We start from the raw sequence: 16,228 nt of genomic DNA, 5'->3' as shown, positions 1-16,228 counted from the left end.
TAATATATTGCTTTGTAATAACTTTCATAATAAAACATTAATTTTTAAATAATTTTTTAATGCATAATCTATAAACATTGTATTCATTTTTAGTTGTTTTCACTTGTATGATATTATTAATTTTTTGTTAGATATCAATTTTTCACAAGATCTAACCAACCAAACAAGTAAAACCACCATAAGCTAAAATAAAAACTAACATACATGTGAGAAGAAGAAAATCTATACAAAATTTTTCCAAAATTTTTCAAGAATAACACTAATCAAAACAATTTGCAATAAGTATCAAGTGTATAATTATAACACATTAAATTGTGAAATTCATCCAAGACCATTAAAATTTTACTAACATACACTGTAAAATAATTAAATCATGAAAAAATATGATGAATAATACACAAATACACTTTTAATAGAATTTACGACGTAGACTTCAACTGCAGTCTACATTTGTAGATTTACAAAAACGTCTACACTTATTATCTAAAATATAGTCAATCCAAAAAAATTAGTGTATTTGGCGCAGGCTTGATACACAAAGGCGTACAAAGTGTGTCTTAGATAACTCGATCAAGTTCCGTACTTGTCGATTATTCGTGACTGGCATAAGAGGAGTATTTTCCTATTCGGAGTCATTTGTTTTAAATGATGTTTGGTAAGGAATAGGTTAGCACAATCTTCTCAATTTTGTTGTCCAGATCATAATCTTCTTGTGTCATTTCAAGAAGTTTACCATGTGTACAGCCATCATGCACAAGGAACATTCTTCAACCTTTCCGATTCTTCATCCTTTTCGAATATTTTGTCACCCAAAATGTCTTTGACCCATGCTTCACACTCGCTCTAAGTTTTCAACCACATCCTTGAACACGACACTTAGCCACATACAGAGTTTTCGTTGTCTTATATGCTGAGAATGTAAATTTATATTCCACAGTCACCGACTTCAGCTTTAAAACAAGTTCAACCTTATTAGCAAAACTATAAACGAAGACTTACAAATACGTCTACAATTATTAGCTAACAACATTGTCAAATTAAATGAATTATACCTTCATAATTATTAAAAAAATTCTTTTCAAAATCACTCAAACCCATTAGGATTAACTAACACACACTGTCAAACAAAAAAACTAGAAAAAATTTAATGAATAATACACAAATTCACATTTTTATAGATTTTTCTATGCAGACTTAATATTCAGTCTCTGAAGATGTAGACGTTCTTTTCAGTTTACAGACGTAGACTGTCAAATAGGTCTACTCTTTGGGTTGGTTTTTGCAATTGACCATTTTACGGGTTGCTTTCTATAGTTGAATAAAAGTTGTGATTTTGTACATGTAAACTTTCATTTCAGTCTACAATTTAAAAATGTTACTTTTTGCAATTGACCAGAATTCATCCAAGATTTGACTTTCAGAACTCTAATCTATTAAAAGAGAAGTACACATTGAAACTAACTCTTAAACTTGCACAATATTTACAGCTTAGTGCCATTGAAATAATTAAATGAACCTACTTTTAAGTAATCTTTGTCTTTTCCAGAATTAATGAAGTAATAATTACTCCTAATTTTATGTTTTCCATGTCTTTTTAAAAATTAATAAAACATTTTCTAAATTAAATTCACAATCAATTAAATATAAATCTTTTAACTTATCTCTATCATATTAATATTATAAACATTCATAAATATCAATAATATACACAAAATATTTATGTAACAAGATAAATTACATTTTTGTCTCATTCTCTCCCACAATTCACGTTACTCTTCTTATTTTTTGAACAAATTCTTCTTCTTACCTATATAAATATATTACATGCACCATTATAATTATTTACAAACTTAACATGTATATAAAATAATTTATTAGACATTTTCATAAAATTTTGATCCACAAACAAAAACAAAATAAAACATTTGAATAGATGCAAGGATCATATTCTAAAAATGGTGGTAATACAATTGACGGTTTACAAGATAATAAAATTTAAAAATATAAACTATAAAATTATTATGCTTATAAATTTTATTAAATAATTATTTAACACAGGTAAAATTTTAAAATACATATTATCACTTAGACAAAATAAATATTTATTTACAAAAATAAAATCAAACATCTGCAAGGTCGTGGTTTAAATATACACAAATTTAAACTCATTTATAATTTCTTATCGTTACATCAAATTTATATTTTTATTTTATTTTCAATCTTAATTTGTATATGTTCCAAATTTCATAGAATTTTAACGATCATTTTATTTTCTTACAAATATTATAACTAATGTTTCATTTATAAATAGCATACTAATTCATAGTTGTCTATTTTTATACTTTTTATTTAAAAAATTGTTAGCTATATATCTTAGACATGGATATTATTATATAAATTTTAGATTTTTTATATAATACCTAATATCGGTGATACGTTTTACGCTAAAATATAAAATTAAGTACAAATATAACATCTACATTTAAAAATGTGACTACATTAACAAATATATCATTAAATACAAACACAAATTAAATACTCGCGCGGTCGCGCGGGTCAAGGTCTAGTATATATTATGGGAATAGTCAAGAAAGAAAATTAAAACTAAGATGCTAATGTGTAATTATGGGAGTGATCTGTCAAGAAATTAAACTTCTTCTCAAGTTTTTTTTTTTTTTTTTTTTTTTGAAACTAAACTTCTTCTCAAGTTATTCTAATGATTATTTATACAAACAAATTCCAGACCAATGTCCGTCCTGTGAACCCCCTCTCTTACATGGCGGTAGTATTGGTACTACTTGTTATCACAACATGGTTACTAAGAGCACCTCCAATGGTGTTACCCACCATTGGAGTCCTTAACATTAATTTATTTTTTATTTTATTTTTTTTTATGAATAGTCAAGGACTCTAATTACAAATATTGCTCCAATGGTATTACCGTTAAGGAATTCTTAGAAAATTATTAATAATTATTTTTTAAAAAAAATTTAAAATTTTTATTTATTGAATGAGAAAATAGAAACATACAACAATTAAACATTTTCATCATTACCAAACTTGTTCCAAATATTTTGGATCAAATCAAATTTCAATTGTTCATGCGTATGTGGGTCACGAACTTGAGTACGTATTTCAAGCATAGTTCGGAGATTTGAAGGCCTGCGAGTATATGACATATCCACCTCTGAACTTCTACTCGAGTCTCCTTCTTCAAACTCTGATATATCACACCCGCTGTATCCATTGCGTTCATTTTCCACTATCATATTGTGCAGTATGATACATGTTCGCATAACCATCCCTATTTGGGTCTTGTCCCACAAAATAGCCGGGTTTTTAACTATTGCAAATCGAGCTTGCAATACTCCGAAAGCACGCTCCACATCTTTTCGGGTGGACTCCTGAACTTTAGCAAATAACTGTGCTTCAGGACTTTGAGGGTTTGAGATAGATTGGATAAATGTTGACCATCTTGGATATATGCCGTCTGTGAGGTAGTAAGGCAAACCATATTGGTGCCCGTTTACCAGGTATTGTACCCTTGGAGCTCGACCTTGTAAAATGTCATCAAAAACAGGAGATCGATCGAGGACGTTAATATCGTTTAAGGTACCTGGAGGACCAAAAAAAGCGTGCCAAATCCAAAGATCTTGGGAAGCTACAGCTTCCAAGACAATTGTTGGCTTTCCTGATCCACGGGTGTACTGTCCTTTCCAAGCGGTTGGGCAATTTTTCCACTCCCAATGCATACAATCGATGCTTTCTATCATTCCCGGAAAGCCGCGAATCTCTCCAATATCGAGCAGTCGTTGAAGATCCTCTGGAGTGGGTCTTCGCATATACTCTGGTTTGGTTAGCAAACTCTCTAGCAAACTTTGCTTTGAGATTTGCTTTTACAGCTCCATAAGTCCTTCTAGCTTGCTTAACTCTTCATCTTTTCCAGTTTTGTGCCTCTTACCCGCAGCCTTAGCAGCCTTAACCCCCACCGGTCTTTCTTCTGGCTCTGGCACTGGAGTTGCCTTGCGCTTATCCTTGTCCTTCTCCATATACGTAGAACACCATTTCACATCGTGCCTAAGCTCCCTCCACGCATGTTCTAAGTTGAACTTCATGTTGTGGTCACTGTTGAAGATATCCAACGCAGCCTTCATCACGTCATTGTCGTTTTGCCCGCTTCTCTGTTCCCTCAAGGCCGTGTCGTAGCAGCCAGCAAACTTACAGACCAGATCATTGATCCTGGCCCATCTTCATATGCAGTCTACATGTTTGAATTTTTTTGAAAGAGGTTAGTTTTGCAATTGACCAAGTTTGACTTCAAATCAGTAGATTGAAATGAACGTCTACGGGTGTGTAGACTTCTTGTGAAGTCTACTCTCAAATCCGACGGGTTGGTTTTGCATTTGACCAAAATAAAAAAGTAGACTTTATATGCAGTCTACATTTTTTTTTTAAGATAAGAAGACTGCATATGAAGTCTACAATTTAATAAATTTTTTATTGCTTTTTAAACTTTTTGGTCAAACACAAAACTAACCTATTCCACGAAGTCAAAGTTTTGGTCAAATACAAAACTGACCTTTTATACACTTCGGTGGCAGTCTACATTTTGTAGACTTCCGTTGAAGTCTATTTTGAAAAGTCAAAAGTTCAGTCAAATGAAAAACTAACCTCTTTTAGGTAGACGTCTTAGTAAGTCTACCGAAAATTTTATTTTTGTTGTCAAAGGTAAAGACGGAGACAACTGGGGAAGTCTGCGTTAGAAAAAAAAATTGTCTGGTCAATTGCAAAACTAACCCGTGCGTTGACAAATAGACTGCATGGTAAGTCTCTACGGAGGCGTAGACATACAAAACAGTCTACCGTCGCGACACAGATCTGAAAAAGAACGAAAACCATGTAAATAGTTACCTTTTTCATGTGTAAAGCTCGTTTCCAACCTTTTCAACCGTCCAAACTCCAAATATGAGCAAAAAGAAGCATCTTTAACGATTCACTAATGAAGAAACTCGAAAATATGAAGTTTATGATTATGAAAATGATAGTTATGAGAGTTTTTTAGATGGAAATGTAGAGGAGATGAGAAGAAATGAAGTTTTTTGGGTTAGAATGAGAAAAAAAGTGGTTGAAAATTGTATTCTATAGCTTTAGAGCTCAAAAATGGTGGTTCATGGTGGTTGGAAAAATTGATGATGATGGCATTTTTGTAAATAAGAAGAAATGGTTAGGGTGTATTTGGTTTTTTGTTAATTTCGAAATTAATAAAAAAAATAAATAAAATGGCAATTTTGTGAATAATTCAAAAATATAAGGATAATATAGAAATTTTATTGATGAATAGTATGGACAAAAAAAAAAGGGTTGGTTTTGGGTTTGACTTGAAAATATGGGTTGGTTTTGAAAAACCCCAATAATAAACCAAGATATAATTGGTTTTGAATCACGTTTAAATTTGGTTAATTATGGAACTATAATTTCAGAACTATATGTGTTTTAGTTATGGAAGACCCGGTCATGTGTTTTATTCATTGTACAAAACTATACGTAGCAACCGAGGATTAAGTGGTTTAGTGTTGGTTTTATAAATCTAATTTATTAAAGCAATCATGTGTGCCGGTTTAATTTAAATGTAAAACTCTGTGTTTAATACCAGTGGCATGAAAAGGTAATTTTTGTGGAAAACTTAGGGTTAAGTACAAAATGTACTTCCCTTTTAATAGATTAGATATAGTTAGTACTTAGTGGGGAATAGGTAGGCTATGTGGTCTAAAATAAAATGAAACCGATCAAATTAACCCAAACAAAAATCGTATCAAATGTAAACAAAAAGTAAGAAACTGACACCAAAATTAATTATAACAAACCAATAGCACATAATCTCAACTAAACCACAAATATATTACCTAAATAAACCTACCAAAACTCAAATACCACATATCCAGTTGGTTGAATTCATCTTTAACCGTTAGTTTGAACTTTGTGCTTTTGTAGTTTAGGTGAAAAAATAACCAATACTATTATACGCATTTAATATGCATTCAGACAGTCGGTAAAATTGTCTGTCGGACGAATCTCTTTTGACAATTACTTTTTTTAATGAACAACAATGACCAGCTTTTACATTTGAATTCTGAGATTTAATTATAATTTTGTAAAAACGTTGTAGAATGGAGATTCAGGCTATTAGAGTTTTAATTAGAATATAAAGAGAGGAGGTGATTGGAGTACCTGAAAACTGTAAAGCTAACAAATCGTTGATTTATATTTGAAACATCGGTGTGGTATTATTTTAAAAATATATACTATGACAACCCAACAATTTTGTGCAATGGTTTGCTTAACTGCTGACTTGTTTGGCGGTCTAGTTCTAAGTCGAACTAGGATGTGGTCTTGACTTACTTTGATATTTAGCGAGGTTTTATAAACTAGAAAATATAGATCGATTTGCTTATATAGTACTCTTGTGATGGGAAGTTATTACAGTCATATACATTAACAAAAACATGTATTCAATCTTCAAAGGTCATTTACATTAGAAAAGAACGTTAATGATAATACTATATGGTACTCCACCTTTTGTTGATTCATGGGTTTTACAAAAATTTAGAACGAAATAGTTTAAAAATCATCACAGCTCTTTTACTGGATTGTAAAATTTTTAATGTTCTTAAAATTAAGATCCTGGAATTTGAAAAGACATACATGCGACAGGACTAGACATGTCACATTCTCTATCTTCCTCATATTAGGATCATTCTATCTAAGATTCAGATGTATTAATTAAGCTTATATAATTAACTTTTGAGGTGAACAGTCATTTTTGGTTTGTAAACTGCTCCAATAGCATTCGAACTTTTTCTTAATAGAAACCATTCTCAACTCATTTTGATTTTGGTTTGATAGAAGCTTCCAATATAAAATAGAAGTTCAAATGTTTTTAGAGAAAAATATAAACCCTAACCCGAAAAATCTGAGCACAATTTAAATATCAAAATCTAAATTTTAAAATCTAAACTCTAAATTTATTTAGTTTCTTAAATTCGTAAACGTGGTAATTTTTGCGTCAGCTTGGACAAGTTGCTCTCACTTTGTATTTTTCTTGTTTTACCCTAGCTCCCATTCTCCACTCATTGATTCCGACCAAACAAAAATTAATGATAGTGAGACTCCAATTTACAATTAATAGTAAAAGCTAGTACTCCTTTTTTATCGTTTTATCTGTAAGAAAAACACGCCACAATTTTTGTTGTTGTTGTTGTCTCAACAGACGCCACAGTTTTGAACTCCCAATTATTTGTATTGATTATTGCACCATCATAAAGTTAGTGGACTTTTTATTTACTTGATGTTACTTAACAAAAAATTCACTTGTTTTCCTCTTCTTTTCCGACAAACTAAACCGAAATTAATATTTGAAAGAAAAACACAAACTGAGTTTTGTACACGAATTCGTTATGGAGTTCACACACGCACCAAAAAAAACAAACCCTTGCTTAACTAAGACAAAAAAGGGTTCATAAATACGGTATTAAACACTACATACATCATTACTTATAATAATGATACAAAAATCAAACTGATTACCTTGACAAAAGAAAATCAAATTGATTAAAAATTTCGTTAAAGATCCCATGACAAGTCTTGGTTGAAACTAGGGCTGATTCCGTAGCTATCTTCCGACCACTGCCCCCACGGTGGAGGATATAAACAGTAGTCCACTGAGTCAGAGAACACGAACTCGTTCCCAAAGGTAGCCGCGTGGACGTCGTAATTCGCCCCGAGACTTGGCAGCTCCACGATCTCATCGAGCTCCTCCGACTCAGTGTTCGAGAGGTCCATCACCATCACTAGAGACTCGAGTGAAGAAGTGGAAGACGATGAAGAGGACGTGAACGACGTCGTTGGTTCCATGTGTGCTGCTTTGAGAGCTGCTGTCTGAATGTCTCGAGGGTTTAGCGAGACAGGACGAGGGAATGAGTCAGCTAGTTCAGGGAAGTTCAGTATAGCTGAGGCCCCTTTAATGCTCAAAGCTGCAACGTCGTGCGCACGAGCCGCCATTTCCGGCGTAGGGAAAGTTCCGAGCCAAATACGAGACTTCTTCCTCGGCTCACGAATCTCCGACACCCATTTGCCCCAGTTCCTCATTCTTACACCGCGATAAACCGGGTAAGCGTGCTTACCGGAGTCTTTTACACGTTTCGCCTTCTTTGAGTTCTCGTTTTGCTCTGCCTTGCTTGAGTCAACCACTAAGTCAGAAGCCGAGTTGGGTAGTTGTGTCACTCTCTCCACTTGGCGGCTGTAATATTCCTCAACTGACGTACTCTCTGAAGCTGATGCAACCATTGTTTTACACGAATAGGATAATAACAATTTTGACGGTCTCTTATTCGGTTTTTGTGTTATGATTTATGCAAAGAGTTTCAGGAGAAAAATAAAGTTCGAGAACTATTCAAAATAAGGAAAAAAAGCAGGGCAGTGAAGTGATGAAGAAATGAGAGAGAAACTTTGATATGAGAAGAAGAAGAAGAAAGGTTGGTAAAATGTTGCCTATCATTTTTCTCAGTCACTCAAAATATTTATATGCATTAATATTTTGGGTAAGAGTTAGAAGAGAGAGTTGTTAAAAAAAAAATAAGTTAGAAGAGAGCGAGAGAATGGGACCAAAAGGTCCAAAACAACGCAATAAGTATTGAATAAAGGAAATGGACCCAATCGCTCTATTTTTATATAAAAATATTTATTAGTATAAAATTTTGTTCAGAAAAAAAATATATTTATTAGTATAAAACAACACACTTGATGTCACTATCTGCTTTGATATCTTCCGGATTTCCAAAAAAAAAAAAAATCTGTTATAAAACATATTACGAGACTACCACATTTAGAATGAATATTAAAGGAAAGCCTTTTAGCAAAAAAAAAAAGAATGAATATTGAAGTGTGTAGACCAATTACTTCGTCCCAGGTGCGTACGTAAAATTTATGAAGTTTGTTTTTTCTTGTTTGTAAAACTAAAATTATGAAGTTTGTTTCTGCGAAAAACACACGGCGAGACAAGCTTTTTCACTATAGTATTGAAGTGTATATTTCGTCCCAGCCGCGTACGTAAAAATTATGAAGTTTGTTTTTTTTGTTTGTAAACATAAATTTATAAACTTTCTTTCTGCGAAAAACACACGGTGAGACAAGCTTTTTCACTATATTTATCTTATCTTTTATTTGTGTGATAGTGAAATTTTTACCCAAGTTTTACTGTTTTTATATCTTTTACTCAGATCTCTGACTCAACCGATCATGGTGTTTTTCATGACAAGTATATAATGCATTTACATAGATATGTTTGCATATCATCATGATATCTTCATCTGAATCTAATCATACATGATTTTGGTTTTCTATAAACATGTAATTAAAATTTTACGGAAACGAGATTCTTAAGAAGTAATTTCTTTTAACAATTAGTTTTGCTATGGCCTCATAGTCTTTAATCAATTTCTATACCCTAAGTTATGAACTTTTTTGATACCTAAAACTAATACTTTAGCAATAAGTTAGACGTTCATCATAGTGAGATTTATTTTTGTAATTATGTACAGATAAATTAATAATACCGAAAACCTGTTTAAGCTTTTTTTTTTTGAACAACAAGCATTTGTTTTTTTTACTCAAAGATTATCAAGGGTGAAGGCCTTAATGCATATGTCTTAACCGTATGTCTCGAAACTTAATTTCAGTTATCAAAGAAATTTTGAAAATGAATTTTGTTCTGTTGAAGGTTAAGATATACACCAAAAATTATTAAAGAAAGACACATGTCAATCACTTATCAACAATTTATTTTAATTTGAAAATGTATAGAATTTATTATGGTATCGAAACTTAAATTTATTGATCCATATAAAATCCATGACTAGTTACATTTAAAATTTAATAAGAACCATGTATCAGTCTATTTATTTTTTAAAATTAATAAGAAATTTCATATCTGGTACTGATTTCATTTGAGATAATATGTACGAATACCAATTCCTAAACATTTGAATAAGGTATCCTAATTATATAGGATTGTTAACGCTAGTAATTAAAATGATCACTAAGACACCTTTTTGTCCTGGCATTAGAAAATCTATGGGCAAACTCCTTATTTAATAATAAGACTATCAACCAATGCATATTAGGTTAAAGATGGTTCCAGACAAGCAGACAAATAAGTACATTTTGGTGAAAAAAATACAAATGAAGAAAAGAAAACTTGAAGAAAATTTCAGAGGGACATCAATTTGTTCAATCATGGGACCTTTGCGTACCTATAAGGACTGACACATAATATATTACACATACTGACATAGATAATATCAATTACGACTTCTATAATCATTTTACTGTTACGTGGGAAATCTTTTAACAAGCCTAGGCTATTTGCTTCCTTATCCCCTTCACAAGATCAATCAAGCTTCTCGTTTCTCATTTAGAAATTCTTAATTAGATGGAGGTCTCTCGATAAATAAAGCTGCCCCATTTTGAAATAGAAAGCAGAAAATGATTCTTCTGAGTGCTAGTAATTTTTTGGTCAATTTTATGAGTGTTTATTTAGGTAGACAAAACCAAATATCATATCTTCCAGATTAAGCCTTTTGGAAAATGCCTTTTCTTCTACTTCTTCTTTTGATACAGGAAACTCATTTTCGTGCTCTGTGTTCTGGGATTAAAGATCCTTAAAACAATTATAGGGTCAAAGTTCAATTACGACTGCAATAATAATTTCTTAGGTATTTATGATAAATTTTGTGAACTCATCAAAATGTTTGACAATTTGTTATATATATTCGTATAGGTTTGCAATGGAACTTTATTTCATTTTATAAAAGAAATCAAGCCACATTTGTTAAACAAAATATGTGACAAAGTACATTTAATTATTATTATATGCTCTCCATATATTCTCCGAATTTAATTTTGGATCTTGGTGTAAACATATATTCTCCGAATAAGCATACACTATAATTAATTCCAGTTGATATCGTATGGTGGGTAGTTTTTATTCCTTACTCAGAGCATATATGTTCATACATATATATATATATCACTATCCTGAGTATATTCATCAGAGAGACATGGCAGACGATAGGAAAAAGGACAACTCGAGGGGTAGGACATTTAGTCTTAACATGCTTTTCTTTACAGTATATGGTCAATGATTCACGCAAATGGTTGTCGTTTAGACCCAATAAAGTCCTTCTATGTGTCTAATATTGTGGATTAACATGAAGAATTATTTAAAGTAGTTGACTGAAACGTAAATTAACAATTTTAGTCTACTTCAGAATACTCATCGATCCTAGCTATCTAGTTTAACTTAACAACATTATCTATGTTTATGCTGAAACAAAAACGATAGTTCTAATATTTTCTTTGTAGTAGCGCTGTTGTCATCTCCGTATTATAATGTAAATTTATATTAATATACAATAGTTTGTAAACAGTAGCGGGGGAAACAATTTTATTTATCATGTGTTTTCTGGAGAAAATTTTGGAAAAACAAGAAAATTAAGTTACATTTTTGGGAATTTTCGGTTTTATGAAAAACAGACGATATCTAAAAAAATAGTTGCAGTCTTAAAAACCGACACGTCTCTGTGCATGGAAATGATAAGGAACAAGAACTCTAGCCATAACACAACCAGGTGTCAAGTACGCGTACTAGCAAACGCGGTAAAGGATTGATAACTGCAGTTGCTCGATGTAGGCTCTACGAAAGCCTAAGTGCTTAATGATCTTCATTTAAATTTTCATTTATTTATAAAGACAGTCACATTGGGATCGACAATGTATGTACCATCGATTGATTGACGTTATTAATCTTAAGATTGTTGATAGATCATTGTGACCAGTCTAGGGAATTCTTTTATATACCCGTATAAATCATTTATTAAGAGTCGACAAAAAATTATTTATTAAGATTGGACTCTAGATGTATTAGATCATTTTTCACTTACCTCTTTATATTTTCTTCTTTTCCCCAAACATACTCATTCGTTTTAAATTCATCACACACACATATGTGTACGTATATAGTTTTAAAAAGTGAAAAATGATGAAAAGTTGGAAACCATAACATGGTGTAAGAGACAGACAAAACATACAAAGAAAACATGATTCTGACTCAATAGTACATCAGACACCACTAGTCAAAAATCACCATCCCCATTTAATGACATCTTCTAGTTTTTCTTTTACTCCCAATTTTCGGCAAACAAAACATATTATTATTATTATTATTATTATTATTATTATTATTATTATTATTATTATTATTATTATTAATAATACAAATAAGATATTAAAGCGAAAGACAACATTGACTATTTAATGTCTGCCTATCACAGCTTCAGTCCTGCTGCTTGTTTGTCACATGCGATTGCGGATTGCCTGGCTCATGATCCCTGGCTCATGATCTCACCACACAGTGTCTTTGATCAGTAACTTCCAAACGAGAAGTTTGTAGCCAAAAAGGTTCCGAAATTACAAAAAGCTTAGGTCGTCTAAGAGGAAAATAATGAAGATATGTTAAGTTGCTTAAAGAAAATGTTTAACATTATAATTTGCATGTCTTGAAATTTCATTGTGTGCGCTTTTATATGATTGGGAAATCGAACAGGAAGAAACTTTTAACCTGAGATAAACTTCATGGATTCTTAGTTTTAAGGGTTGTGCAATGGAAATTATTTTGGTGGTCTAATCCTCGTGTACAGTCACAGATGATCGGTTAAATTGCTTGTGACTTGGATATTAGTTCTTTTGAACTATAAAAATGATTGAACCAACTAACATCAAATAAATAAATCATTTTATTTCTTTCAAAAAATATCATTTTGTATAGATATTAAGGCAAGAGAATTTAAAGTTGATTTACAATTTTTTTGTTTTGCCCATTTAAACTTTTTACTCTCCATGTTTCTAAATATAAGATGTTTAGGTAAAAACACACATATTAAGAAAATTATTTTTTTGTCTAAAAAATATCAATTAAATTAGAAATTAATGGTATTCAACCAATTACAAAATAGATTATTAAATATGATTGGTTAAACAATTTTTAATAAAGTTAAAGTTACCTAAAAATATTTTATATATTGAAACATCAATTTTTTTAAACATCCTACATTTAGGAATGGAGGGAGTATTAGTGAACTTGATGCCAACCTGGTACCGTATATACAAACTGCTCTACAATCTTTATTTAAAAAATTTTAAATTGATTATTGGTGCAATAACTCTACCCATGTGACTTGCCAAACCCTCAATTGGCTAAAACGTTTGAAAAACCCGGTTATACCAAACAGAATGAAGAATCATATGAAACATATCATACCGAACCGGTTCACCATCATGCCACATGAAATGCTTTTGAACCTTCAACACCCTTTTATGCATCTCAACGTATCTCCTCAATGGGATCGATATCAGAATCTTCCTCAGATTAGGAATCTCCTTCTCTGGCACAAACACAGCAAAAGATTCCCAATCCAAAACCTCAAGAAACGGCGGAACAAAGTTATCAGAGATGATAACCGGAACGCAACCGTACAAAACCGACTCCACCACCCTTGGGCTATTCACCTCGTACCCTTTAGCGCAAACGCAGAATCTGCTTTGTTTCATGAACCGGATGTACGATTTGTGGTTGATCCGGTTGAAGATCTTCATATCCGGTTCAGAACTTGAAGACCAATGGTTAAGCAAAATGGGTCTGACATAACCGTGCATGTTACCTGCGAAGAAAGCGAGGATTGTTCGCTTAGAAGGACGGTTACCTCCAATGTTTCCGTTTGGGTTTTGTGCCGTAGAGATTTTTGTTTCCGGCAAAGAGACGTCTTTTCCGACCACGAAGTCTACTCCGACATCAGCGTTACAGAGTGATCTGATGCAGTTCATGTATGGTCCTCTAGTCTCAGCTGGAGCCTACAACAAATACTAACGTACCATTAGTAAACCAAATCATAATGAATAAATCATCATATCAGTTAAAAGCATTTTCAACTCATTTCTATTGATTTTAACAAAAAATCATTCCTATTTTTATATCTATTCAAATCTGAACATTTCCAACTCATTTCTATTTTATATCTATTCAAATCCACTTTTATTTTTTTTTAGAAATAAAATTTAGTATTTACTCTATATTTATGAGAAGAAATAACAATTCTTTATTTTTATTCCATATTTAAAAAAATATATACTTGTATAAAAGAATACATTGGTGGGCTATTATAGAATTCCTCTAAAATAAAATAGAAAATAGAAAATGCATTGGAAATTATCTAACTCGACCGTTTTAAGCTTAAATCACATACCCAATCATGGCAAGCGGTGAAGAAATGATCGAAGCCACGAGTTCTATTCCAGAAAGGGTATCTGGAAACGATGAGATCAATGTAGTCTCGGAGATATTTAACAAGATTTCTACGGCTGTGAGAATCACGAACGTAGAGTTTCTGTTGAAGAATTCTTGAACTGAAAGCCAAGTAGAATAGATGAGCTTTGGTGGGATCTTTTGTCAAGAATCTATGGCTACTCTCCATTAGTTTCATAAACCATCCTTCTGATGCGTAAACCCCTTCCATTATTGCCTCAGGCTGATGAAAGATTGGCTTGTCCCCATCTGAGTAAACATACACTTTCAAAGTCTGCTCCATTAGCTCGTAGCTCCTGCGCTAAACAATAACCATTTAGGATTCGATTGGTTCAAACGTTAATTGTAATGTTGTGTGGATAACATGTGAAAATAAATTTTATAGTACACACAATAATTTATTAATGTATAAACATTGGAAAATAAGAAGTAAGCCTTTGCTAATTACTACCCTTATATATGTATTGTTTAGATCGGTTAATATGTTAAACCTTTTGAAGATGGATAGGTTGTGGTAGAGAGGTGCGTAAAGAGTATTATCCTTCTTGACCAAAGCCGCGTTCTTGATCTTGTTTCTTGCATCCTTAAGCTCTCTGTCCACATTTGATTCCCAACGAGGTGTCTATGAACAAGAACAAACAAAAAGTGGATCAAAGAGATGATGAGTGGCATGGTCACAAAGAATTGGAACTTAATTATGGTAAAGTCACATGCATACAAGTGAATTATTAGGATCACTATGCCGTTTCACTATCATTTGATTCATCTGGGTTATTGATATGACAACCAACGGTGGTTTTTTGGTGCTCCTCTCATGTTTCTTGTTGCTGTGAGGTATCTTGGGCTGAAGAGGATGATGAGAGCTTGCGCTTTCATTGCCACTGCTTTGTCCATAAGCTTTAGGAGAATTATTCAGAAACTTGTGCTCATAACTCTTCAGAACCTCCGTAGTGCTATTACCCGGTCTAAACTCAGAGGTTGCTTCTTGAGGTGCAAGAAACATTTCGTTTTCATCACCTTTAGTTATATTATTGGATTCTATGAATCCAGAAACGGTGCCGTTTCCAAGGGTGCCAGTAGATATTGGAGTGAGCTCGAAGTACTGAAGACCTAGAATGAAGGCGACGACCAGAGTCATGAGAAGAAGAACTCTACATGTTTCTGCTTGGCCTAGAAACCGAAAACCTCTAATTTGATCCATCGCAACCTGATAAGTAGACTAGCTTAGATTTCTATATAACTCAACTGTTATCTTCTTCCTGAAAAACAGATGAGAGGATCTGTTTTGTTCAATCAACCCATCAAATTCCAAAACTAGAGACACCAACTTTAAGTGATACGTGAACTCTAGAAGATGACTGGTTCGAAAACAGAGTTTGACAACTTACATGGAGAAACAGATACGAGCCTTAAGCGTTGGGTCAGATCTTAGCGTTTCTTTGAGGTTTCTCGGAGTGATTATCATCAAAATAATCAGACAAATAATTAAGAAGCAAAGAGACAAGACAAGGCAATCGATGGCTTTTAATTTTGTTCAATCAAAAGTCTTGACTAATTAAGTATTGGAGAAAACACTGTGTTTTGAATTGATAAGCCAACAAGGTATGATAAAGACTTCTCTAATATTTTTTAAATACACCGGTCTTTCCTACTATATTTCATGGACTTCGTAACTTACACAACCCAAGAAATACAATAATGACCATATTATATAAAATTGAAGACGTTATTTATGATATGACTTTCGGTGTCAGCGTTTGCGTCCCGCACTCTCCTCTGGAACGTTATCCAAGCATCGGAAGTTGCAAAATTCAC

At 32.4% G+C, this 16,228-nt stretch overlaps 2 protein-coding genes across 3 annotated transcripts; both read right to left on the bottom strand.

Annotated features, from left to right (window-relative positions):
* Positions 1-7,395: 7,395 nt before the first annotated feature.
* On the bottom strand, positions 7,396-8,791 carry LOC106370649 (dehydration-responsive element-binding protein 3). Its single transcript, XM_013810646.3, has one exon. The coding sequence runs from the start codon at positions 8,341-8,343 to the stop codon at positions 7,621-7,623; it is 723 nt and encodes a 240-aa protein (XP_013666100.1). The 5' UTR covers positions 8,344-8,791; the 3' UTR covers positions 7,396-7,620.
* A 4,320-nt stretch (positions 8,792-13,111) lies between these two features.
* Positions 13,112-16,078, bottom strand: LOC106370648 (probable glycosyltransferase At3g07620). Of its 2 annotated transcripts, none has more exons than XM_013810645.3 (5): positions 15,802-16,078; positions 15,132-15,620; positions 14,905-15,035; positions 14,355-14,709; positions 13,112-13,962 (listed from the first exon to the last, which is right to left on the bottom strand). In XM_013810645.3, the coding sequence occupies exons 2-5, from the start codon at positions 15,612-15,614 to the stop codon at positions 13,309-13,311; spliced, it is 1,623 nt and encodes a 540-aa protein (XP_013666099.2). In that variant the 5' UTR covers positions 15,615-15,620; positions 15,802-16,078; the 3' UTR covers positions 13,112-13,308. The 2 variants fall into 2 exon arrangements, with proteins under 2 accessions (XP_013666099.2, XP_013666097.2); XM_013810643.3 differs by having other exon boundaries at positions 15,132-15,672; positions 15,802-16,075.
* Between the last annotated feature and the right edge of the window lie 150 nt (positions 16,079-16,228).

The sequence above is a fragment of the Brassica napus genome, chromosome A10 (assembly GCF_020379485.1).
Source record: "Brassica napus cultivar Da-Ae chromosome A10, Da-Ae, whole genome shotgun sequence".
NCBI classification, from domain to species: Eukaryota; Viridiplantae; Streptophyta; class Magnoliopsida; order Brassicales; family Brassicaceae; genus Brassica; species Brassica napus.
This window is presented reverse-complemented; position numbering and strand designations above follow the sequence as displayed.

Coding starts and splice junctions, on each gene's coding strand:
- LOC106370649 (XM_013810646.3), bottom strand. CDS start 8,343: ATGGTTGCATCAGCTTCAGAGAGTACGTCAGTTGAGGAATATTACAGC.
- LOC106370648 (XM_013810645.3), bottom strand. CDS start 15,614: ATGGATCAAATTAGAGGTTTTCGGTTTCTAGGCCAAGCAGAAACATGT. Junction 15,036..15,131: donor GTGATCCTAATAATTCACTT/GTATGCATGTGA, acceptor TCTTGTTCATAG/ACACCTCGTTGGGAATCAAA. Junction 14,710..14,904: donor AACCTATCCATCTTCAAAAG/GTTTAACATATT, acceptor TGTTTAGCGCAG/GAGCTACGAGCTAATGGAGC.